Here is a 24,417-nt window from a genome sequence, read left to right as displayed (position 1 = left end):
GACTGACTGCTGGACATCAAGGGCAACCACTTCTTACATGTCGGTTACATGTCACTTCATTGAAGATTTTCTGATGTCTAGCTGTCTTCTGGACTGCTTTGAGTTCAGCAACAGACACACCTCAGAGAACTTGGCAGAGGAACTGTTGAGAGTGGCCAGAGAATGGCAAGTAGATGGAAAAGTGGCCTGTTGTGTTAGCGACAATGCAGCTAACATAACCAAGCCATGAACATTTTAAAATGGACCCATCATCCTTGTCTTGCCAGTGGGTCATCACCTTCAGAGCATCTCTTACAATCAAGAGATGCTCTGAAGGTGATGACCCACTGTGGACAAAGTGAAAGCAGCTGTGGAATACTTCCACAGGAGCACAGTAGGTGCTGAAAAACTAAAGTCTACACAACGCCAGATGCCGATGCCTGAGCTGAGGCCTAAACAAGACTGCACTACAAGGTGGAATTCAACATTTTATATGTTGAAGCGGTTTCTTGAGTCAAAGGATGCCATCATCTCTACCCTGGCCATTGTCAATGCACCAGTTGATGCTCTGACCCAAGAGGAATGGGAGGTGGTGGAGTAGGTGTGCAAAGTCCTGGAACCCTTTGAGCAGGTCACTGTGGAGATCAGTGGCGAGAGGTACAGTAAGCAGTTATTACAACATCATTGTTTAATCCAGTATTATATATGTATATGAGCAGTAGATGATAATGTAGTATCAGTAGACAAAACATGAACCTGAACTAATCAATTACTCTTCTCTCTTTTCAGCTATGTGACAGCCTCAAAAATGATACTCCTGTGTGAGGGTCTGCAGCGAATCACAGCCAGCCGCCAGAGAGAAGCAAATGTAACCACATGACATGTGACAGAGTAGATGGACACCCTATGTTCATCAATGGACAGAAAGTTCCACAGAATGGAATATAATCAGGTGCTATCAGAAACCGCTACACTTCACCCCAGGTTTAATAAGTTAGCCTTCAGTGATGCCAGAGCGATTGATGAGGCTCATCAAAGAATAACCTCAGCAGCAGGGAGGGGCAGCCCCAGCAGTCATCTGGCTCAGGCACCAGGGCAACAGGAAGAAGAGGGATCAGATGCAGCAGAAGCACCAGCTGTAGTGCCACAAACATCTGCTGTTTGAATGCTGTTTGATGAGAGAGCAACCGGGGATGCAGCACGAAGGAATCCCTCAGCAGATGCCATAATGGAGGTCTGATCCTGTTTGGAGGAGCCCCCCTCCAAAGATCCACAGATCATCTGAGCTGGTGGAAGAACAAGGCCTCTGTCTACCCACGGTTTACTAAAGTCATGACAGGGAGACTCTGCATAGTGGCCACATCCGTTCCCACTGAGAGGGTCTTCTCGAAAACAGAACAAATTATTACTTAGAGAAGAAACCGCATCAGCCCCTCGAAAGTGAGGCAGCTTGTATTTCTGAATGCAAATCTCTCATAAAAGCTAAATATGGTCAGCATTGCTGTGTGCTGCTGGTTATAACATGGCAATAAAGAAGAGAGAGAAACGAGGGACCAGTTTAATGTTTTAAGTGAGATGCTGCAGTTTTGCAAATTGTTATTTATTTTTCTTTGATATGGTGCAATATTATATTATGCTGTTCAGATTGTATTAGATTTGAATGGTTAGATTTATATGCACTTTGTTGATATACATTAAAAAGTTAGACTTTAAATGCAAATGTTTAATAGCATTCTTTTTCCTAACAAACCAATGCATTTTTAAATACATTGTGGGTAAGGTAAAGTATGATTTCATTTAATAATTTAATTAGAATTGTTTTAACACCAATCGTAGTCAAACTATTGCAAACTGTTTGACTTGAAAAAATAGAAAACATATTTTTTTAAATAGCCGTTTGGGATCCAAAAGAGCCGTCTCTTTTTGGTGAGCTGAGCCGAACGAGTTGGCTCACTGAAAAGAGCCAGAATGCCCAATACTACAAGCTGCAGAAGGACGAGCAGGCTACTAGGCAATTTTGACGGTCAACCAGCTGAAAAAGTTTGAGAGACTATCTAATGTTCCCTCATTAGATTTTTGCTCATTTTGCTCTGGCTAGCATTAGTTGTTGATCTTGTTGTTGTTGATGTACATAGGCAACTTAGGGAGAGATAGCCTACCTTTTCATGGTTGTTTGATCACTAGGACTGTGAAGTACCCACATGTAAGAGGACTCCCGTGGTATTTACTGTACATATTTGCAGAAATCCATTCAAATGCGTTCTAATGATCTAAAGTCGCATTGTTGCTACTGCCTGTAAACACACAGTCCAGTTCAAAGTGAATGATGCCAGGCCCGTGTGGCATGTGGCTTATTTACATATAGTCCTGCTGTAGCTCTGATTGGCTATGGCGCACCAGTCTGCATAGACTCCGGTGCTGGACAAGACAGATGTTTTTATTAGGTTTTATCTACTGCAGTGTCTTAATTGTCCAAATGCACGGCCGCTTTCCCACTCTATATTTATATAGAATCTCCACAAATGTCTTACTCTACGTCATTCCCAAACATTCTATGAATTTATGAAAATGTGAAAATGACCATATCTAAGTGCTCGCTTGACTGAAAATGAACAACAAAGGTGTCATATTCTTCCTGGGGGTGTATATGAACAGATTTGAATAAGATTTCATGTTGATAACATGCTGTCAGTACCACTTCAAGTGACACACTACTGATGGAAACGCAACAACTCTAGAGCTTAACTTAAAACATTGGCGTCCCACTGGTCTGTGGGTAAATCTCAATGGAGAAGCACCAAATGTGTACGTTTTCCTCTTGTTATGTCAGTCACCGACAGTCACTCAATTAGCCCATGTCGGCTAACATTTTATAGATTGCTAGGTAAATTAATCTAGCTAGCTATCTAAACCTTGTATTAATTCTGGCCAAATTACTGACCAGGCACCTTGTGTGCCTAAGGGCTCTGACATCCAGGGGGCCCCTATTGGTTTTTCTCACTCAGATATCATATGAACATGGCACGAGTCATGGAAAAATGTGTAGAATTGCAGGCAATTCGTTTCAAAACAGCAAAATGTTCTCTCCATCGCATGGCAAAATGCATAGAACTGCAGGACATTTCCTTTAAAATTGCTAAATGTTTCTCTCAACCCCATGGTAAAATGAATAGAATCTCATGAAATGTATTTTAAAACTGCTAAGTTTTCTCTCCTCCGCCAAGAGGAGGGCGACTAAAATTTTTGGACGGTGAGGTGGGGAGGCCCCCCAACCAAATCTTTCTTAGGGCCCCCAAAATGCTAGAAACGTCCCTGAGCGTCAAGGGATGCAGGCAGCTGTTCTGGATGTTTTAATATGGATTTTCGTCTGTCTTCTTAATTATTTGTGAAAGACTTCCGTATGTCAAGTAAGGGTCTTACAGTAGTAGTAGGCTCCCATTCCAACCACACATTTCACCATGGACCTTTGACCCCACAGGTGAGGTGCTATCATCGTCTTAATGAGGCATAACTATAGTAGATCATTAATCCCCTCAGTCCCATTGGTCCCCTAGGTCAGGATGGCATTCCCATGTCCTTGTCTTTGTTTGCTTGCCGAGCCAGGTGTGCCTCTTAGATGCAATCAGGAGGTTGTCCTTTGTCTGTCTCAAGTGGGGATTTCTTGGTATGTGATGATTGTACAATAGGCCTCGCCAGTTTCAGAGGATTAAGGCTAAGGTGCATAGCAGCGCCTTTACTGCCTGGAGTTTGAGGGGATTTACTTGAGGAATGGGTCACCCATAGAATTATGAATTAGAATACTAGAATGGACATTAACCTTCTTATGATGGTCAAAAAGATCAGCCATGTTGGTCTGGGAGTTGGACAACCATGATTTGCTGGTGCTGTGATAAGATATTGTGCAAAACAATGAATTTGAAGATAATCTGCTCTATAGCCAGACAGTTTTAGAGGAATTATTCAAATGAACTGCCAAAATGCCAACATTCCATTTTAAAAAATGCAGTCAATCCACAGCCCTACACTGGCTGAAATCGGTTGATGACAGGATTTAGACAACTTGTAAATACATTAAGTACTGACATTGTAACACTCACAGCATTCCAAGAAAGCAAACATTTTGACGTTTATGGTCTGTTTGCATATATATATTTTAGAGGCTATTTATACAGATCATTTGTATAAAACCCGTATGAACTTTTTTTAACAATTATATAACAATATTTTGGGGTGACAATATTTTCTACTACACAATTTCTGTTATATCACATGCCTCTAGTAATTGAATAGGATCTCTATGGTGTCACCCCTCTATTGAAGTGGAATGACAGGTTCAAATACTCTGCTTGATCAGAGAAGGAGCCAATGAGTGATAGAGTAAGCCCGGCAATCAAGTTCGAAAGAAGCCATGACAATTCCAACAAGGACTTAGTAGCAACTTTGACATGGTAAGGGGAAGCCTTGCGTGGAGACTTTTCCTTGACATCAGCAACGGGTGTAATAACCTGGTGCAGCTGTACCTCAGGGAGAAGCTGAAATGTGAACTCATCATCTATTGTGAGATCTGGACTGTCGCCAAGTCAGGATCATATCTGCTTTGAGGAGGCAAACTAATATCTTATCTTAAGAATATCGTAGAGATGAGTGCTGGTGTCTCATTCTTTGTGTGTGTGTGTGTTGCTTGTGTGTGAATAAGGCTTCCCGTATGTGCTAGCTGCCTGGAGTGTGCAGACTACATAAGCTGAGTCATGTTTCACTGGACACTAGCCTAATCTTCCAGGCTAAAGAACTGCAGCTTTCTATAAATAGACACACAGCAATGTCTGCCTAATGCACGATGTCTCCCATCCTAAACCCTTGTCTCATCGGAGCAGTTTAAACAGGGACAGACAGACACTAGAACATTGCGGATGTGCTTGGGTTATGTTCCGTGCTCTCATCCTCTCATTGAACCAAAAAACATGTCCTTGTGAATAATGTTGCTCTGCTTTTTATATCAAGCTTACTTGAAATGATGATACCTGCTTGCGGGTTGTGTAATTACAAAATGATTATGCATTACATTTGTTAACTGTGTATTCTACATAATAAGTACTATGTAACAATGAGTACCAACCACACTACTTCACACTGTACCTGTAGTTGTAATTACAATATAAATACATACTGTATGTTTTCGCAACACTTATTGTGAAGTGGGACTCATCCAACATGAGCTCGACTAAACAAAATGCCTACAGCAATATGTGAGTGTAGGCAGAAACTTGTCTCATATTTTCTTCTATATGTTAAATGCCATTTATTGTAGCATTTATGTTTAGATATAGGGAGGGGCTCACAGATATGTGCTGCCTTAGGCTGTGTTTACACAGGCAGCCCAATTCTGATCCTTTGCCCAATTATTGGCCAAAGAGCTGATCTGATTGGTCAAAAGACCAAGTAGCGGCAAATGATCCGAATTGTGCTGCCTGTGTAAACGCAGCCTTACCGCTGTGGCCCTGCAAGGTCTCGTGGATCAATAGTTGTTAGTCTATTGGTTAGAAATCTACCCTAACCTAGCCCTGGTATGTTTGGGAGGGTTTGATTATAGAGACATTAGATCCAGTTTGTACCTTGGACTATTTGTCTAGCAACCTTGTGTTGTTGCTGTTTCACTGGAACACTCTGTCTTTCACATTGTGTATTCACAGCCATATTCACAGCACCCGGTGTAATTCCTCCTGTTCATTTCTTATCTAAATGAATACAAAAATATCCTACATTACAACATAACAGATGAATGTTATCGTCACTGGATTAGGTGATGGGAACCACAGATGAATGAAAGAGAACACAACACAGCATCACAACACAACGCTGTGTTGTGATGCTGATTCAAAACATGGCCCTTAGTCTCTGTTGTTTTTGACACTACTCCCCTGCCCACTTACATTTTTTAAAATGTATTTAACATTCATTTTATCAGGGAGTCATAAATAGTCATCAATAACCAAGCTTCCATCACTGGTGGATGACTACAACTCCCAGAGGCCTGATGTTCACACACTGAGGTCAGGGGTCAACACCAACTAGGAAATCACATGTTCAAAAGACCCAAAGGCTTCAAGACCAGATTGTTTTTATTTGACTCTGAGACCCTCCCCCCAGCCCTCCTCGTAATCGGACACCGCTCAGTGCAGTGGACGTAGGAAGCCACAGAAGAACATAGTGTTTTTCTTCTGGGAGACTGGGAGTGCCAAGGACCTCCACAGTTGAATCCACCCGGGCACTTTGGAGCCTGAAGTGTTTTTATTTTTTTTAGATGGTTTATAATTCGGTATTTCTGAGTCCTGTTGACTAGTTCAGCATTATGAGATAAAGAAGATGATTGACAATGCTTACTCTGCTAAAGCGACATTAGGAGGGATTGTACCATGAGCGGCTGTAAACTTGTAATAATGCTATAGTTAAACTGTGTTACCTGTTGAGGAGGATTACCCTCTTTGTTTACTGTCAAACTGATAATATCTACAGTGGCTGCTTGGCTAATTTGACACTAACAGCATAACGAGTTTTGTATTTCACATGACATAGTAACAGGACTCTTTTGGAATTGTATTTATTTAACCTTTATTTAACTAGGCAAGTCAGTTAAGAACAAATTCTTATTTTACAACGACGGCCTACCCCAGCCAAACCCTCCCCTAACCCGGGCGACGCTGGGCCAATTAGCTCTAACTGGGCTGTTGATTACTCACTAGGTAAACTAACTTTCAAACTGTGTTGGGTATTAAAAGGCTGTCATCTCTACCTTTTCTGTCTCACTTTAGACCAGGGGAGTCAAACTTATTTTGCCCCGGGGGCCGCATTCGGTCTTCAACGAGGTCCGGAGGGCCGCACTGAAAATCAGCAAGATATTCATTTTAAAGTATACTGAGTTATATATAACGTATACTTTTTTTTACTCAAACCACCTGTGGGTTGTATGTTTGACAGCCAAACTTTAGACCCACACCTTTTTCATTCTTGGCTGTAACTATAGAAACGGGATCTTGTTAAAACCCCTTGGTTCCCCTTTTGGAGAAGTTCCAAAAAAAAGCTTCAGGAAAACTAGCGCTCATCAATTATACAAAGCTGACCTTGAAATCACGGCCCAGTAGGCAGACAGTTCACCAAGGTCGGCTTGTAATATTGGGAAGCAAGTATGCCCGAGTCATCATTAAAACAAAAATTTAACGTTTTTCAACTTTGTAGTAAGCTTGTTCAAGAAATGCGTGTGCTGTGTGTTCTTCAGCTGACCTCGGCGGTTTTCTGCTATTAAAAATATTCATTATTCAGATGACACCAGTTACCCTTTAGACCAAAGTCTGGCAGTTTCCTTTGAACATGTGACTTCCTTCGCAGTCCAACCAAGGTCAGCACTTTGTAGGGGGATTTATTGAAGACTGGGTGAGCCTGTCCTTTTATGACTTAGTCCTGTGTGCTGAACAATATGATTAATGAACTTCAACCTTTTTGCCTGTATGATGGTGAAACTATTGTCATGTGTGCCTTACCAGTTTCTTTCAAAACAGGCCAGGACAGGTCCATCTTGGTAAACATGCAGCATACTGCGCTCTATGGCCCTATGGGGATGTTTTCAGTGTTTACCTTGGATCCAGTCTGAAGAGTGTTCCACTACAATGATGTGCTGATGTGTTATGACAGACACTATTTCTACACTCCTGGTCTCCTGTAATATCAGTATTATGTTGCAGAGTAAACAACGTGTTTACTCACATTGACCACAAGACCCCTCTAGGCTTTTACTGGAACACTGCAGACTAGTCCACATGGTGTTGAAGCCTAGTGTGTGTGTGTGTGTGTGTGTGACCTTGCTGCGTTTCCGGGACTGTATCTTCCGTAGAGAAGAGGAATCTCCCATAGACTCTGCATGATTAACCCCCCCCCCCCCCCCCCCCCCCCCCCCCCCACACACACACACACACACACTCCCCATGGCCAGTGGCAGCAGCACCAAACAGGGCACAGAATCTTAACATCTGTCCTCGGTCATTGCTGTTTTAACATTCAAGTCTATTCAAAATGTCGGAAAGAATCCACAGCCTACTGGGGTTTGTGTTGAAAGAAAAATGGGCCTGTGTCAGGCTTTGACAGTATCCTTTTTGTCATTCTCAGTCAGGGAAGGTATGGTCAGGATCAGGGTTCAATTTTCCCTACCTCAGCATTTTTCTCAAGGCTATCCACAACCAGTTTGTTTGAGCCTGGGCGTGTGCATAGTGAGATAGTGTACACAGTTCCTCCTTAAATGGGGAGAACAGACAAACATCAAACTGGTTGTTCTTTGGCTAATGGCCAAGACAACAATGCATTTTTAGACCCAGTCAAAGTGGTTGGGTGAAGGGTCAGTCTACAAGTAACAGCGGTAACAAGTTTGACAGTTTGCTTTCCATCTTTGTTCAAAACCCATCTGTCCTCGTGGTTCCTCCGAGGCAGACAACTTTAGGAGTTTTTTTTAGGGGTTGGTGAGCATAGAAATAGGCATAATAGACCTTGTCCTAAAACCTCCACACGATGTTTCAATAATATAATATGCCATTGTTGCACATAGAACACACACTCTAATGATAACCCACTCGGTTACAAGGGACAAGGAGAGACTAAAACCGATAAGATGAAGGAAAATTGCTTGGTGAAAATATTATTCCATTGGAGTTGTTAGTCATCTTTATGGCCTTGTTGTTTTCCCTCAAAGACATCACTGCCATCATCCGTTCTTTAGTCAGTGGATCTGACTACACTAGACAAGACTACTGGCGTATTGATTCCTATTCGTATACAGAACTATGACAGATTACCCCCTTCTTAGAGGCCTAGTTATGTTTCGGTGAGCTGATAATTGTGGAAACCAAACAAAGCTGTCAGAGTCATTGCGAGTGAACTTGTGTCAGTGCGATGTGGCCAAGCACATTGAACAAATGATTAGCTCATCTAAAAAGAGAAGTGGTTTACGTGGTTGACAAAGGCACCATTGGATTTCTCTGAACTAATATTATTACGTTCCATGTCCCCCATAGAGCTTAAGATCGTCAACATTGAAGGGACACTTGCAGTTATCTGTTAAAAGATACTCAAACGTATCTACGTTAGATAGCGTCTCTCAAGCCACAGAGCTTTGCATTGAACAAACTCACACCGCTGGAGCTGGCAGCGTGTTCCATCAGGGAGCGTAGGAGGCTTCATTCCATTACTGCACCTTACAGGTGGTAAGTAACCTTTGTCACCCAGGGGTCCATGTACAGAACAGTCAGGGGCTAGATTAGTCTGATGGCTGTCCACCTGAGTGGTTTTACTCATCCCTGGCAGGGCTAGTAATGTGATAATGCCCATGGGGCTGGGGGTGAGAGCAGTAAAAGTGAATTAGGCAGTGTGATAAAAGCTTGTGCCGCACTGTGTGTAATGGAGGGACATCCGCACAACAGAGCAGGCCAAATCCCACGGGAGGTCCCATCTGGACCGGTCTTCTTCTATTATCCTCTCCATGTGTGGAGTGGAAAGGGAAGGCTCCAATCTGCTTTAAATCATTTCATGGCCTACTTTTGGATCCCTGTTTTGAATTAGCTGCTGTGGTATTTCAAGGTCACAGAAAGGTCATTCACATAGAGCACTTTGGTGTACTTAAGCGTTTGGCATTTGTATTCAATCAAACCTGGTTTGCACATCGCTGAAATGGAATGGGTGGATTGGAGGTGAGGGATCATCAGCAAAGGCCACATTCCTTTGAGTTACATTACACACAGCTCAGTGTTCTTGCAGCCAGACAGTGGTCAAGTGGCCAGGGTTGCTATGTGTCGCTGTAATGGATGTCATAATCTTTACGAGGGATTTGTTTGTTCATATCAATACTTTTCTTCGAAACACGATCTCACTCAGGCGTAGCCATGGCAATCTTTTAGCAGGTGAACCAGAGCAGCGGATATGGGTTGTCCCTGCCTAATGAGCTGGTGAAAATGTGGAGTTAATTTTCAACCCTGAACAGATGCTGAAACTGCGAATTAAACATGGCTCTTGGGACACAGCCGAAAAAAGCTTTTAATAATGCCACTAGAAATGCCAATGTTCAAATAATCTGACATCAGATGTTGAGAATGCTGAACTCGTTGTATTTACAATGTATTTATGTATTCCCAGTAAACAAACAGCTGTATTGCTGCAACTGGCAATGCTTTTGAGTTGTTTGGGTACTTTGCATGAGATTGTCTAAAGGCTTTTCCAAGATTGCATTGTTCCACAATTTCTAAAACAAATAGGGACAACCATTGACATCTAGTAACCCTGCAAACGTGGCTGTTTTGGACGGATTATGACATTTTGTCAAGATGATAATCCAAAATTCCATGTCTTATAGGAGAGCCCTGCAGTTGTGTTCACAGTGAGTTTTTCACCCCAGTATCCTATTGTCAATGAATCCATCTCCTGTGCCTGTTGATGTGGAGTCTTGATATGTTTTCCCATAGGGGGTTATGCCAGCCTATGAGACGAAAGGAGCAGAAGTATACACCAACGGCAGTGCTGGTCACATGAACGGAACTGAGCCAACCAGGATGCGTGAGGTGGCGTTTGAAAAAAATCCCTCAGAGCCCATGGTAAAATCATTCAGATGCCAATTCCTCTCTTTTTATGTCTCGCTAACTCCCTTTCTGTCTTTCTCTCCTCTTTCGCTTCCCCATCTCTCCTCTATCTCTGTGACTCACTCTGTCATTTTGAAGATGGGTTGATGTGTGCTGTTTTCATGGTTTTTTTTGCCTTTAGGGGGTGACTCTGAAATTTAATGGAAAACAGAAGTGCACTGTGGCCAGAATATTACATGGGGGAATGATACATAGACAAGGTACAGAACTCAACCACATCAGCGAACATACTGAAGTGATTTGAATGAATTTGTATTAGAACAGCAACATTATCCCCATACTTGTATGGAAAATAGACATTGGTTATTTGCCTGATAACTCTCTCTGGCCATACTGGTTATTCTGTACCAGTGCTGATTATTTCCTGTCCTTCTCCAGGTTCCCTACATGAAGGGGATGAAATAGCAGAGATCAATGGAACGAGTGTGGCCAACCAATCTGTCGACCAGCTACAAAAGATCTTGGCGAGTCCCTACTGTCTCTATTTTAACAAAGAAAAATATGCTGAAGCGCATTCTGCCCCTGAGAGAATGGGTGACATGTTGCAATCTCACAATCCTACTTTTGATAGTGTGGAGTGTAAGTAAAATGGTTGCCATCCTCCCATTACAGAAAGATACCAACGGAGTAGTCACAATGAAAATCATCCCCAACCAGCCAAGGTGCTCTCTTGTGTGTGAGGTAAGCCAATAAATGACCCAATGAATGTGCACCCTTCCCCTTCCCCTGAATGGACTTGGCTATAATCACTATCTGGACTGAATTATTTTTTATTTTTTTCATCCTTAAGTCAAATTTCAATTGCATGCATAATCAAAGAAATGGTTACTATTCAAGCAGCGTTATTATGCTCATTGTTAGACTAGTTCTGCCATGATATCCCAAATTATTTCATCAGAGAAATACTGCAGGTACAGTTGAAGTCGGAAGTTTACATACACTTATGTTGGAGTCAGTAAAACTCGTTTTTCAACCACTCCACAAATATCTTGTGAACAGACTATAGTTTTGGCAAGTCGGTTAGGACATCTACTTTGTGCATGACACAAGTAATTTTTCCAACAATTGTTTACAGACAGATTATTTCACTTAGAATTCACTGTATCACAATTCCAATGGGTCAGAGGTTTACATACACTAAGTTGACTGTGCCTTTAAACAGCTTGGAAAATTCCAGAAAATGATGTCATGGCTTTAGAAGCTTCTGATAGGCTAATTGACATATTTTGAGTCAATTGGATGTGTGTCTGTGGATGTATTTCAAGGCCTACCTTCAAACTCAGTGACTCTTTGCTTGACATCATGGTAAAATCAAAAGAAATCAGCCTCAGAAATATAATTGTAGACCTCCACAAGTTTGGTTATCCTTGGGAGAAATTGCCAAACGCCTGAAGGTACCACGTTCATCTCTACAAACAATAGTACGCAAGTATAAACACCATGGAACCACGTAGCCGTCATACCGCTCAGGAAGGAGACGCGTTCTGTCTCCTAGATATGAACGTACATTGGTGCGAAAAGTGCAAATCAATCCCAGAACAACAGCAAAGGACCTTGTGAAGATACTGGAGGAAACAGGTACAAAAGTATCTATATCCACAGTAAAACAAGTCCTATATCGAAATAACCTGAAAGGCCACTCAGCAAGGAAGAAGCCACTGCTCCAAACCTGCCATAAAAAAGCCAGACTACGGTTTGCAACTGCACATGGGGACAAAGAGCGTACTTTTTGGAGAAATGTCCTCTGGTCTGATGAAACAAAAATAGAACTGTTTGGCCATAATGACCATCGTTATGTTTGGAGGAAAAAGAGGGATGCTTGCAAGCGGAAGAACACCATCCCAACCATGAAGCACGGGGGTGGTAGCATCATATTGTGGGGGTTCTTTGCTGCAGGAGGGTCTGGTGCACTTCACAAAATAGATGGCATCATGAGGCAGGAAAATTATGTGGATAAATTGAAACAACATTTCAGGACATCAGTCAGGAAATTAAAGCTTGGTCGCAAATGGGTCTTCCAAATGGATAATGACCCCAAGCATACTTCCAAAGTTGTGGCAAAATGGCTTAAGGACAACAAAGTCAAGGTATTGGAGTGGCCATCACAAAGCCCTGATCTCAAACCTATAGAAAATTTGTGAGCAGAACTGAAAAAGCGTGTGCGAGCAAGGAGGCCTACCAACCTGACTCAGTTACACCAGCTCTGTCAGGAGGAATGGGCCAACATTCACCCAATTTATTGTGGGAAGCTTGTGGAAGGCTACCCGAAATGTTTGACCCAAGTTAAACAATTTAAAGGCAATGTAAACTTCTGACCCACTGGTAATGTGATGAAAGAAATAAAAGCTGGAATAAATAATTCTCTCTACTATTATTCTGACATTTCACATTCTTAAAATAAAGTGGTGATCCTAACTGACAGGGAATTTTTACTATGATTAAATGTCAGGAATTGTGAAAAACTGAGTGTAAATGTATGTAGCTAAGGTGTATGTAAACTTCCGACTTCAAATGTATATTTGTATATATATATATATATATATATAGTACATCCTTTAGTCTGCAAGAGGTTGACAGTCATTACAGAGGGCCTCAGTCACCTATTGGTGCCATTGACTCATAACCTACTCTACTCACGTGCTATAACGTAATCTAAATACTGTTCCTATTATCTTTTGACCTTATCAGCAAATTGGTGAATTATTATTCACTACCACCATTGTAATAAGACAAATAAACTGGGTTCCACAGGGTTAATGTTCTTTTTCTACGATACCATGCTTGAAACGTGACCGTATCTTAGATACGGTACCTTCTGTACCTCCAATGATATCTTCTCCCAAATCCTCTTTATTAAATAGAGTTTGTTCTTTGTCAGGCGAATCCTCCCCTTAAGCCAATGAAAGACACAGGTGACTATACAATCATTAGATTCCACTAGTGGCCCGATATACAGATCATCACTCATGTTAGACTGGCGAACTGAACTGAAACACATTGGTAGTGTTCAACTTTTCATTTACTCTGCCATCTGCTGGTCACATTATGCCATCACATCTCCCCCAATTTATGGCAGTGGATAATGATTGTTCTGCCTTACAACCTAAAATGATGAAACATTTCGAGATATGAGTTTCATTTGAAATGTGAACTAATTGAAAAACAGTGTTATACAACATAATGACAAACCCTTCAACCAAAGTCATGTTTGTCAATTCCAGAATAAAAGAAGCATGTCCAGGCATTATGATAACTGCTCGAGTAGTATGGTCAGTGATGGCAGTCTAATGTAAAGCTTTTTGCCCATTGATAGATACTAATCCAGCAAATCGTTTTCTATATAATTATAATTAGGATAGGCTACTAAGCCTATCCTAAACTATATGGTAATTATATAGAAAACGATTTTGGAGCCCAAATCACTCTTGTGGATGGTACTATGTCCTCTGTGTGTTGCGTCAGAGAGCATAATACCACGGGAAGCGTTTGTGACCCATTAACTGATAGATTACTAACTAACCCTAACATCTAGGATGCTGTTGAGACAGGTAAGTTATCTCCTCATTTTAGAGTAATATACAATTCTACCATATGCTGGAAACGGCAGTGCTATAAATCATTGCAAAGACCATATTAACCGCAATACACATATTCCAAAATGTTTTGCCCAATTCCCAGCAAAGGAGATCATGTCCTCTCAGCCATCTCTGTGTGTGCAGCTGTTCTGTGTTACTCAACAGACGTACATGAGGGCTCAGTTTGACTACGACCCTGCCAAGGATGACCTCATCCCTTGCAAAGAAGCAGGGCTGAAGTTCAAAACGGGCAACATCATTCAGATCATCAACAAGCATGATCCAAACTGGTGGCAAGGCAAGGTGGACATCTCTACTGCCGACTTTGCTGGAATCATCCCCTCCCCAGAACTTCAAGAATGGTATGATCCGCAAAGTAGAGTAGTCCATCCACATCTGATTACCAGTAAAAAAAAAAAAGCTTTTGCCTCAAAGTTGCTCTAAAGTCCTGGGATCTGAAGTACTGGAACCCCTAGGATCAGCTGACCTTAACCTGAACAAAAACATCAGATGCTTAAAAACACACTTTGCTCTCAACCAAAAAAGAAAGATCACTTTGCTCCAAATAAAATATAGCGGTAATGTGTTAGAGGTAAAAAAAAAACGTTGTATGGATTGTAGGTGAGAGTAGGTTTTCAGTGTGTGAGTAACCCCAAGTCTCTCCTCTCTGCTCCAGGCGGGTGGCAAGTAAAAGCAAGGCCACAGGGGGCACTCAATCCTGCAGCCCCTTTGGAAAGAAGAAGAAGTGCAAAGACAAGTATCTGGCCAAGCACAGCTCTAGTAACACTTGTTATTTGTTTATACCCAATACAGTCCTGAGAACTACCTATACTAACTACATGTATAATGTATTCTACATGGCATGGGATTGTTTTAGATCCCTAAACCACCCATGTATTATTTTCTCCCTTTTGTTAGTCTTTGACCAGTTGGACGTGATTTCTTATGAAGAGGTTGTCCGGCTCCCTGCCTTCAGCAGAAAAACCTTGGTGCTTATTGGTAAGCTCCCAATGTGATCGTCATAATCAAGACCTGCCTGCCATAAAACAAATTGAAATCACAATAAAAGTGAGTATATTAACCTCCCTTGGCCTTCTGTAATCTCTCTTTTGCAGGTGCACCAGGTGTAGGAAGGAGCCACATCAAAAGCTCGTTGCTGACCAAATACCCAGAGAAGTTTGCCTACCCTGCACCACGTGAGTATGACCTTTACTTCTAATGATCTTCTGTCTGGTTTTGCCAAATCCACCAACCTACATTAACTGGGGCTCGATCCAAACAACAGACACCACCAGACCCCCACGTAAGGACGAGGAGAACGGGCAGGAGTACTACTTCATCTCCAATGACGCCATGACCAAGTGCATCACTGGGAATGAGCTGCTGGAGTATGGCAGCTTCCAGGGGTTCATGTTTGGTACCAAAATGGAGACTATCCAGAAGATCCATGAGCAAGGAAAAATTGCCCTGCTCGATGTGGAGCCACAGGTAAGCATAGAACTTAATATACACTACACATGACAAAAAGTATGTGGACACCGCTCATTGAATATCTCATTCCAAAATCATGGGCATTAATATGGAGTTGGTCCCCTCTTTGCTGCTAGAACAGCCTCCACTCTTCTGGGAAAGCATTCCGCTAGATGTTGGAACATTGCTGTGGGGACTTGCTTCCATTCAGCCACAAAAGCCTTAGTGAGGTCGGGCACTGATGTTGGGCGATTAGGCCTGGCTCGCAGTCGGCATTCCAATTCATCCCAAAGGTGTTCGATGGGGTTGAGGTCAGGGCTGTGTGCAGGCCAGTCAAGTTCTTCCACACCGATCTCAACAAACCATTTCTGTATGGACCTCGCTTTGTGCTCGGGGGCATTGTCATGCTCAAACAGGAAAGGACCTTCCCCAAACTGATGCCACAAAGTTGGAAGCACAGAATGGTCTAGAATGTCATTGTATGCTGTAGTATTTAAATTTCCCTTCACTGGAACTAAGGGGCCTAGCCCAAACCATGAAAAACAGCCCCAGACCATTATTCCTCCTTCACCAAACTTTACAGTTGACACTATGCATTGGGGTAGGTAGTGTTCTCCTGGCATCCACCAAACCCAGATTAGTCCGTCCGGCTTGGCCGGATGGTGAAGTGTGATTCATCACTCCAGAGAACACGTTTCCACTGCTCTAGGCAAGTTTTTCACCACTCCAGCCAAATCTTGGATTTGCGCATGATGATCTTAGGCTTGTGTGCGGCTGATCGGCCATAGAAACCCATTTCATGAATCTCCCGATGAACAGTTCTTGTGCTGACATTTCTTCCAGAGGAAATGTGGAACTCGGGTATTGAGTGTTTCTACCGAAAACAAACTTTTACGCGCTTCAGCACTCGGTGGTCCTGTTCTGTGAGCTTGTGTGGCTTACCACTTCGCGGCTGAGCCGTTGTTGCTCCTAGACATTTCCATTTCACAATAACAGCACTTACAATTGACCGGTGTAGCAGGGCAGAAATGTGGCATCCTATCTGACAGTGCCATGTTGAAAGTCACTGAGCTGTTCAGGAAGGCCATCTAACTGCAAATGTTTGTCTATTTTATATACCTGTCAGCAAAGGGTGTGGCTGAAATAGTTGAATCCACTAATTTGAAGGGGTGTCCACATACATTTGTATGTATAGTGTATAAAAAAAAAACTGTTGGTTAGCATTGCAATTAATTTGTGTCAGATGAATAACATGGTGCTTGTTTTTCCTTGTGATCAAGACATTGAAACTTTTGCGGACGGCAGACTTTGCGCCTCTAGTGGTGTTCATTGCACCTACCAACTCAGCTACCCAGGTACACTACTGCTCATTCGTCACATCCAGGAATTTTGGCTATTTGTTGAGGACCTTTCAAATGCACCATTTATACCATATCAACCTTTCTAATAAGTAATGAAGTCCTGAAACTCTCAGGAGTCTGAAACATCTCTGTCTCTTGTCTTGTAGTCGGAAGCTGTGCAGTCGATCCAGAAGGAGTCAGATGCCATCCACTCCACCTACAGACACTTCTTTGATGTGCTGCTGGTTAACAACGATGTTGATGAGAGTGTGAAAGGAGTGGAGGCAGCCATAGAGCAAGCCACTTCCACCCCACAATGGGTGCCGGTTTCCTGGGTCTACTGACCCGTGTACCCCCGAAGAAGTCTAACAAAACTGTTTTAATATCACAAGACCTGGCCACGCATTACTGATACACCACCAGGTTTGGGTAGCAGCTAATCGCTATGGTTACTGTCAATAAGTTTTGCACAAGTGCATAAAAAAAAGCAATACAGAAGATACCATTTTATTTCAGAAAGTAGAATGAAACTCACCACAAAGGGATATTTTAAATCTTTGTAAGAGCTTAGTGCTTCTGGCTTTCCAGGTGCTGAATGATGGGTGCCATATGACTGCAGCTGATTATTAGCATGTGAATGCATAGAGAACCACTACTGTGAACGTAACACTTTACCTGACAGGGTTTCATCATCAGTATCCTTATCTCGGGTTGAATTGTAAACAGGGTGTCGTGAAATGTTACATAACTATATTGTCCATATGGTCATGTATTAAAATACAGGGAAAACGTGTGTTCTACATTAAATTGTCAAGGTTCCTCGTGAATTATTTTGTTGACCTCATTAAATGGTCTCAGCTCAGAAAGGTATGTATACCGCATGTAAGGCACTTTCAAACTGAATTCAATTTCCCCCCTACACCATATTACTGGTCATGTTTCACCATCAGCTGGTGTGAAAAGTACTTCTGAATACAAAACTCAATTATTCTACCTCTCCCCCTGCAAGTCATTATACTGCAGAAAATAGCCTCAGATCCTAGACACTGGGTAGACAGGACAAAGGCAGCATAACAACAAAAAACATTTCATTTCAATTACAATTTATGATTACAGCTCATTTGTATTTACAGTACAATATAAAAAAAAAATGCCCGTGGCATTTCAGACAGTCGAGGGTACGCCCAGAGTAAACCAAAGTCCACATAGGGACAGTAGTTAAAACATGTAAAAACAAGGTCATACAGGGATTGTTGAAATCAGGGCTCTGCTACCCAACCACGACATTATAAATCAGGTTTGGGCCTGTGTTTTCCCTCATAAAATAACTAGGGTATGGGTATCACTAAATTGATCACTAACATGTTTTAAGCTGGGCCACTTGCTAGTGCTCTGCTGCACATAAGTCACATCAGACTAAAGTCTGAACATTGTGTCAGAAGTGCTTCAACCACAAATAAACACCCGAACAGATTTATTTCACAAAATAAATGTTCCTTGAGTTAGAGTTTAGTGTGACAAAAGTACTTAACATGTCTCGATTATTGAGCAGAGAAGCTTAAGTGGAGCCGCTGCTGTGGATATTCACAGAGTGCATGTAGAGCCAGCTGCCTTGTGCCCAGGAACTGAGTGACAGATAGAAGTCGCTAATGGATTTATTAACAGAGGAAGTTACTTCTGATTTCGGGTAGGGCCGGGCTTTAAATTTGGAAGCAGCAATCGGGCATGGGTAACGCAAAGGCCTGAAAGTTCCGGATATGGGTAGACTGAATGTCGCAGGCATGGGTAGGGCCTGAATGGCTCTAGTTGAGATGTCACAACCGTATGATCATAAGACTAGCCCCTTATGATTCGCCATTTGTGGTCATCCTGGACAGATTAACAAAACGAAAAATGTTACTTGGTTCTTGCCCCGCCTGCTGTCTCTTCAGCACCTGCTGCATCTATAGGATAAATATCTGCAGGCACACATTCTGGACCCTCACAATTCTATGGTCCTTTCATTGTCCGTAAGCTCTTCACTCCGCTTCTGCATCCGCTTCCTTCTTCTTCTTCTTTTTCTTCTTCTTGGCACTCTCGCCCACCTGCGCATAAAGAGATTTGTTATTCTTTGGGTAAATGTTGAAAGAAATTCAAAGTTCTAAGGGAAAATGCTCTCTGCAGTTTAAGTGCATGTTGGCTGTAGCGACTTGCTAACAAAGTAGATGTGGAAAATGTAAGGACCCAACATGACCGGATGCTCACATGCTCGAATGACTCACACCCCCAATAATGTAGCAGACCGACTCCCTCTGAAGCCACAGGCAGGTTGGAAAGGGATAACTGTCTGCACTGGTTGTGCACTCGTAGGCATGGCACATTATTAACTCACTGTACATTACCAGTATAGTTACTGAAAAACTACAGGCGAAAAACATGAAGTCAGTATGTCCCTTGCTACGACCAGAACTTCTCTAGCCACAAGATTATACAGCTGTCCAGTCTGGCCAGCAGCAGAAACCCACCTCTCCTTCTGTCTCTGCTGCTGGCTCCGCCGCCTCTGCAGCTGGGTCCAGTTTTTGCTTTTTTTCCTTCTTTTTCTTCTTCTTCTCCTTCTTGGGGTCTTCTGCCAATGGAGTGGAAGGTGCAGAGGCTGCCGCAGCATCACTATCGCTGTCTTCCCTCTTCCTCTGAAAGATGGAGAAATTGTCATTTAGTCCATCTCATGAGCTTAATTTATGTGGAATAAACTGCTTATTTGGCATGTGCCAATACCACAGGAGGCTGGGGGCACCTTAATTGGCGAGAACGGGGCCGTGGTAATGACTGGAGCGGAATTAGTGGACGGTATCAAACACACGGTATCCAGGTGTTTGATGCCATTCCATTGCTCTGTTCCTGACATAATTATGAGCCGTTCTCCCCTCAGCAGCCTCCTGTGGCCAGCAATACCCGAGTATAAACCTATGTTAGCATACCTTTGCGTCCCCATTGCCGGTTTCTTGAGCCTTGGGCTTGGACGCACTGAAAATGAGAAGGCAACATGTCTCACTGTTTCAGACGCATACCTTATTTAATTTACAAATACACCTACATCCACAAACTAGTCATCAACTTCCTCACAAGTTAACCCACAATAATAACTATGCATGTTCACACAGCTCAGCTGCCAGACATGCAGAACAGATGACCAGACCTCTGCTGAGCTATGAGAGTTGATGTTGCAGACTGACTCCCCCAGAGACCACGGGGCAGACCAGAAAGGGATAACCGTCTGCTGACTAGAATCAGAACGCTCCATCAAGCGCCTGTTAGACTGGCTTCACACCTGTAATCTACGTAGCCATCCTTCCAGTCTGATGGAGTGCTGTCGTTGGCTTTGCCGCGTTTGTCCAGCAGTCCCTTCTGGATCATCATCTTCTTCTGGCTGGCCTGTTCATTACAAATCAAAATCTTACTAGTAAGAAGAATAACAATGTGCACTAAAAGCATAAAGTTGTAAAATGGGAAGACTTCCAGTACCTTGGGCCCCAAGCCCCACTTGCGGGGGTAGGTGTCGCGTTCCATGATGACCCTCTTTATCTTGGCCACGACACCGTGGTCACACGTGGAGATCACTGCAGTAGTCATGAGGGCAGTAGCTGAAAATTCAAAGGGGGAAACTTGAGACACAAACATAAAACATGTATATGGAGAAAATGTGGTTTTTCAAAGCCATCAGTCAAGGGTGATAGATAATAGGTCATCTTTGCACAAAGCGCTAATGCCGCCTATGAGATCATCATGTGGCCTTTTGGAAAAACCTCCCAATTGCTTTGCAGAACAGCATATTTTGCATCTATTGCTCACCTATACAAATGGCCTCTCCTTTGGTTGTTATCACCACAATATCTTGGTTCATCTCGATGCCATCCTCATATCGTAGGACACCAGGCAACATTATCTTCGCTCCATAGCAGATCGCATTCACCTGGGGAGAAAATAAACCACACAGTTTATTTAAAGACGTGTCCAGTCCTCTAAACAAGGTCAGTTTGAAAATGACACCCAGACTATCAATGACAAGGCCGAAATCACTCACTGCACTGTCTTTCATGACCAAACGTTTGTGAGACACCAGAAGCTTCTCCAGTGGGTAGATGACTCTGCGCAGGTACGTCTCATCCTTGTTGTGGTCATACTGCCACTGAGCATCCAGCACATCGTGCATGGTCACCAGGTTGTCCTGCAGAGAACAAGTTCCAACATTGAAGGAGTCTAAAATACATGACACAAACAGAACACAGGCCTAAATATAATTTCCATAACATGCTGGCTAGAGTGGAATCAAGTGGCTGGGCATGACTACTTCCTACTCAGAGCCACTATGCCATTTCTGTGCCAATGAATAATTACCGGAACTGGGGAGAGGCCCAGAGCTGAACTCAACACATTGGACTTCAATTTAACCACTGACAAGACACAGCCAAAGGATTGAGAAAGAGGTGCGACTCACCCTCTCTCCCAGAACACCAGAGCGAACTCTCCTCAGCTCCTGCATCTGACCACCAACACCAAGGAGGAGCCCCAGGTGGACACACAGGGTCCTGATGTAGGTCCCCGCCTCGCAGCTCACCCAGAAAATACCTGCAACAAGCACAGTTAGTTTATTATCTCTATGCTAACAGCTTCTAGTTTAATGATATTGAATTGGAATTTCATGAGGAAATAATGCATTAGATTCCTTACCCAATCTCCTCTCTGGGTCGTACTCAATGAGTTTGCTTTCATAAACGGTCCTAACTCTCAACTGGCGCTTAACGGCTGCGATGAGAGGTGGTCGCTGGAACAAGGCACCTGTGAGGGTTTCTATTCCCTAAAAGAAAAAAAGAGAAGAAAAAGAAGTGTTGGATTAACCACGAACTCCCAAAACACGGTTATATCACCCATTTCCTTTCTAATGTGTGATCAGGTGTGTCAACTCGTCTTTGTTATCGCAGGGCCCTCCAGTCCTGCCCCTGTCTCCAGCATGAGCTGCCCCAGTAGAACACTGAGGTGGCAGAGTGGATCCCGGGACACAGCAGACACTCATGGCTAAAACAGACATGCGCACCACAGAGAAAGCAGGACCCTAGCAAGCACTCAGAGAATGGATAAACACGTTCATCATCTCACATCTATGTCAAAAACCTTCATATGAAAAGGTATTTTTTTACAGTTAAATTAAAATGCTGAGCCATGCTAAGATAAGACAAACTATTAACTTACCCTAGCAAGTGTGTGCTCATTCTCAATGGCATTGTGCAGCCGAACAATTCCCACATACTCTTTGCCTGAAACAGACGGCAGAAGAGTAGTAAGGAGTGGCCAATCTTAATGTGTTTACATAACCAGCAGGAGGTAAACAGTCCGAGCAGGAAGGGGTTGGGTTTACAAGGCGAATCACCTGCACTCTGCTGGGACTTGACCAGCCGCGTGGCTCTGTCCACACACACAATGAGGCAGCCGGTCACCTTGGGGTCCAGGGTGCCACTGTGGCCAGTCTTCTCCACTCGCAGGATACGTCGGATCCAGGCCACCACCTCATGAGAGGAGGGATTTGCAGGCTTGTCCAAGTTGATGAAGCCTGTCCTGCACATCACATGGATCGACATGGGGTTAGAGAAGAGGAGCAAAATGAAATCACAGACAAGACGTCAATACTTTCAAACGCATCCATGTAGAGCCATCAGACAAGGGTGATAGATAAGAAGTCATCTTTGCACATAGTGCTAGTGCAATCTATTTACATTCATCATGTGGCTTCAAAAAAAAATTGACACAGAAGAAAATAATTAAGAACCAAGGGTTACCGAACATAATCCTGAATGCTCCTCTTCAAAGGGTTTGAGCCATTTGGCAAAGGTGTGTAGTGAGCTGTCCGAATGTTGAGTTTGTCAAAATTCTGCAACACAATGAGTTAGAATTAAACAAACTAATTACAGTTACAAATAACTAAATGTAACCGCAAAGGGATGTGCATGTGATCAGGAGTTTACGCTCGTCTTAGTTGTGACCGAGCCCTTGACACATGCATCAGCACACCTGCCCCAACAGTTACCCCAGTAGAACACTGGGGACAAAAGCATAGAGTCAGGCCGCTGAACCCCCTGAGTCAAGAACAGACACAGGAGGCTGCAATGCCAGGGCCCAGCAGCACTCAGCGAATGGATAAACAAGTTCATCACTTCAGATACAGCATCCTGCTTCTACAGATAAGATGACAAGCACAAAGAAAACTCACTTTCAACAGCAATGGCCACTGAGATGTGTCCAGGCTGGCAACTTTGGACTCTGGTTTGATGAGGAAATCACCACTCTCCTGAATATCCTGTAAAAAAAGATATATATATTTAGAAAAATATACACTACCATTTTCATACCATTTGAATCTATAACAGTGAGAAGCTTTTAGCCAACTGGAGCATAACAATTATAATAAGGACTTACCCCAACTTCATCATCAGAAACGGTCTTTTCCTTCTTCTTCTTCTGTTTTTTGGCAGAGTTCACTTGAAAGCAAAAACAGAGAGATACACGTTACTACTCACTACATTTTTCGTTCCATGGCATGACGTTTATCTACAGGGGATCCCCCGTTTTCAGAGGTGGTGGTTGATAACTAATAGATCTCACCTCCATACGCATACCATTATTGTGAGCTATTTCAGACAACGAAGAAATCGTTATATAGCGAGTAAGAACTTTCGGTAGTTCAAGTCATCCATCATTGGAAGCACACACTGGATTTGGTAAGGCACACCCACGTGGCCGACACCGCCTGCACATGGTATAAAAAAATAGGCCTTTACGGCCAATTTGACCAAACGAGGTACTATGCCAGCGTTCACAGCAACTTGTATATCTACAAACAGCCACATAACTCGGATATGCCAAATTAACGAGCTAGTTAACTGAACATGTTTATATTAATCTACTTGCAACTTACTACGGTTAGCTACTTATTACGACTTGCTAAGCTAACTAAAGTTAGCTGGTCATTTTGCTAACAAAATTCGGCAAGGTTGCAAAACAATCTGGGAGCATACGCAGGTAAATAAATATGCCATAGACCTAGCTAGTTGGATAGTCACACGGTTTACACTAGATCAGCAAAGGCTACTGCGAACGTGGCCGCCTATTTGACCATGCCTCCATGTTGAGGGTGCAGCAGCGCTGCTAAAAACATGCAACAATTTCCAAGTAAATAAACATCGTAACTAGCTACACATCCTTCACACACCTCCCATTGCGTAGCACTTGTAGCCAGCTAAATAAATAGTACCGTTAGGCTGTGCAAAGAAGGGCTGCAGACCACTTACTTTCAACGTCCGCCATCTTCGGTGTGCAATGAGACTGAGGGGGACACGTGTGTTCAATGCGCAT

At 42.9% G+C, this 24,417-nt stretch overlaps 2 protein-coding genes and 5 non-coding genes across 7 annotated transcripts in view; 1 reads left to right on the top strand and 6 right to left on the bottom strand.

The window, feature by feature from the left end:
* LOC139418503 (55 kDa erythrocyte membrane protein-like) overlaps positions 1-17,853 on the top strand; it is a 22,453-nt gene extending 4,600 nt beyond the window's left edge. Inside the window, exons 2-12 of the mRNA XM_071168027.1 lie at positions 10,476-10,604; positions 10,771-10,849; positions 11,028-11,113; positions 11,262-11,330; positions 14,390-14,586; positions 14,901-15,004; positions 15,143-15,223; positions 15,340-15,420; positions 15,510-15,712; positions 16,975-17,049; positions 17,202-17,853. Coding sequence (XP_071024128.1) covers positions 10,476-10,604; positions 10,771-10,849; positions 11,028-11,113; positions 11,262-11,330; positions 14,390-14,586; positions 14,901-15,004; positions 15,143-15,223; positions 15,340-15,420; positions 15,510-15,712; positions 16,975-17,049; positions 17,202-17,378 — 1,281 coding nt within the window. The 3' untranslated portion in view covers positions 17,379-17,853. The remainder of the gene's footprint in view (positions 1-10,475; positions 10,605-10,770; positions 10,850-11,027; positions 11,114-11,261; positions 11,331-14,389; positions 14,587-14,900; positions 15,005-15,142; positions 15,224-15,339; positions 15,421-15,509; positions 15,713-16,974; positions 17,050-17,201) is intronic.
* On the bottom strand, positions 17,528-24,417 carry LOC139418502 (H/ACA ribonucleoprotein complex subunit DKC1-like). The gene is made up of 15 exons (XM_071168026.1): positions 24,354-24,417; positions 23,482-23,543; positions 23,276-23,362; positions 22,845-22,936; positions 22,439-22,623; positions 22,261-22,325; positions 21,742-21,868; positions 21,509-21,639; positions 21,095-21,238; positions 20,863-20,983; positions 20,536-20,654; positions 20,342-20,445; positions 19,992-20,037; positions 19,539-19,703; positions 17,528-19,118 (listed from the first exon to the last, which is right to left on the bottom strand). The coding sequence occupies exons 1-15, from the start codon at positions 24,415-24,417 to the stop codon at positions 19,053-19,055; spliced, it is 1,578 nt and encodes a 525-aa protein (XP_071024127.1). The 3' UTR covers positions 17,528-19,052.
* LOC139419841 (small nucleolar RNA SNORD83) lies at positions 20,726-20,803 on the bottom strand. Its single transcript, XR_011635453.1, has one exon. It is a non-coding gene; the product is annotated as a small nucleolar RNA SNORD83 (small nucleolar RNA).
* On the bottom strand, positions 21,313-21,451 carry LOC139419846 (small nucleolar RNA SNORA36 family). The gene has a single exon (XR_011635458.1). It is a non-coding gene; the product is annotated as a small nucleolar RNA SNORA36 family (small nucleolar RNA).
* Positions 21,957-22,167, bottom strand: LOC139419854 (small nucleolar RNA SNORD17). Its single transcript, XR_011635464.1, has one exon. It is a non-coding gene; the product is annotated as a small nucleolar RNA SNORD17 (small nucleolar RNA).
* Positions 22,716-22,795, bottom strand: LOC139419842 (small nucleolar RNA SNORD83). Its single transcript, XR_011635454.1, has one exon. It is a non-coding gene; the product is annotated as a small nucleolar RNA SNORD83 (small nucleolar RNA).
* Positions 23,015-23,224, bottom strand: LOC139419853 (small nucleolar RNA SNORD17). The gene has a single exon (XR_011635463.1). It is a non-coding gene; the product is annotated as a small nucleolar RNA SNORD17 (small nucleolar RNA).

The sequence above is a fragment of the Oncorhynchus clarkii genome, chromosome 10 (genome assembly GCF_045791955.1).
Source record: "Oncorhynchus clarkii lewisi isolate Uvic-CL-2024 chromosome 10, UVic_Ocla_1.0, whole genome shotgun sequence".
In the NCBI taxonomy this organism is placed as follows: Eukaryota; Metazoa; Chordata; class Actinopteri; order Salmoniformes; family Salmonidae; genus Oncorhynchus; species Oncorhynchus clarkii.
This window is presented reverse-complemented; position numbering and strand designations above follow the sequence as displayed.

Coding starts and splice junctions, on each gene's coding strand:
- LOC139418502 (XM_071168026.1), bottom strand. CDS start 24,417: ATGCGCATTGAACACACGTGTCCCCCTCAGTCTCATTGCACACCGAAG. Junction 23,363..23,481: donor TTTCTGATGATGAAGTTGGG/GTAAGTCCTTAT, acceptor CTTTTTTTACAG/GATATTCAGGAGAGTGGTGA. Junction 21,239..21,508: donor CTGGTGTTCTGGGAGAGAGG/GTGAGTCGCACC, acceptor TGTTCTCTGCAG/GACAACCTGGTGACCATGCA.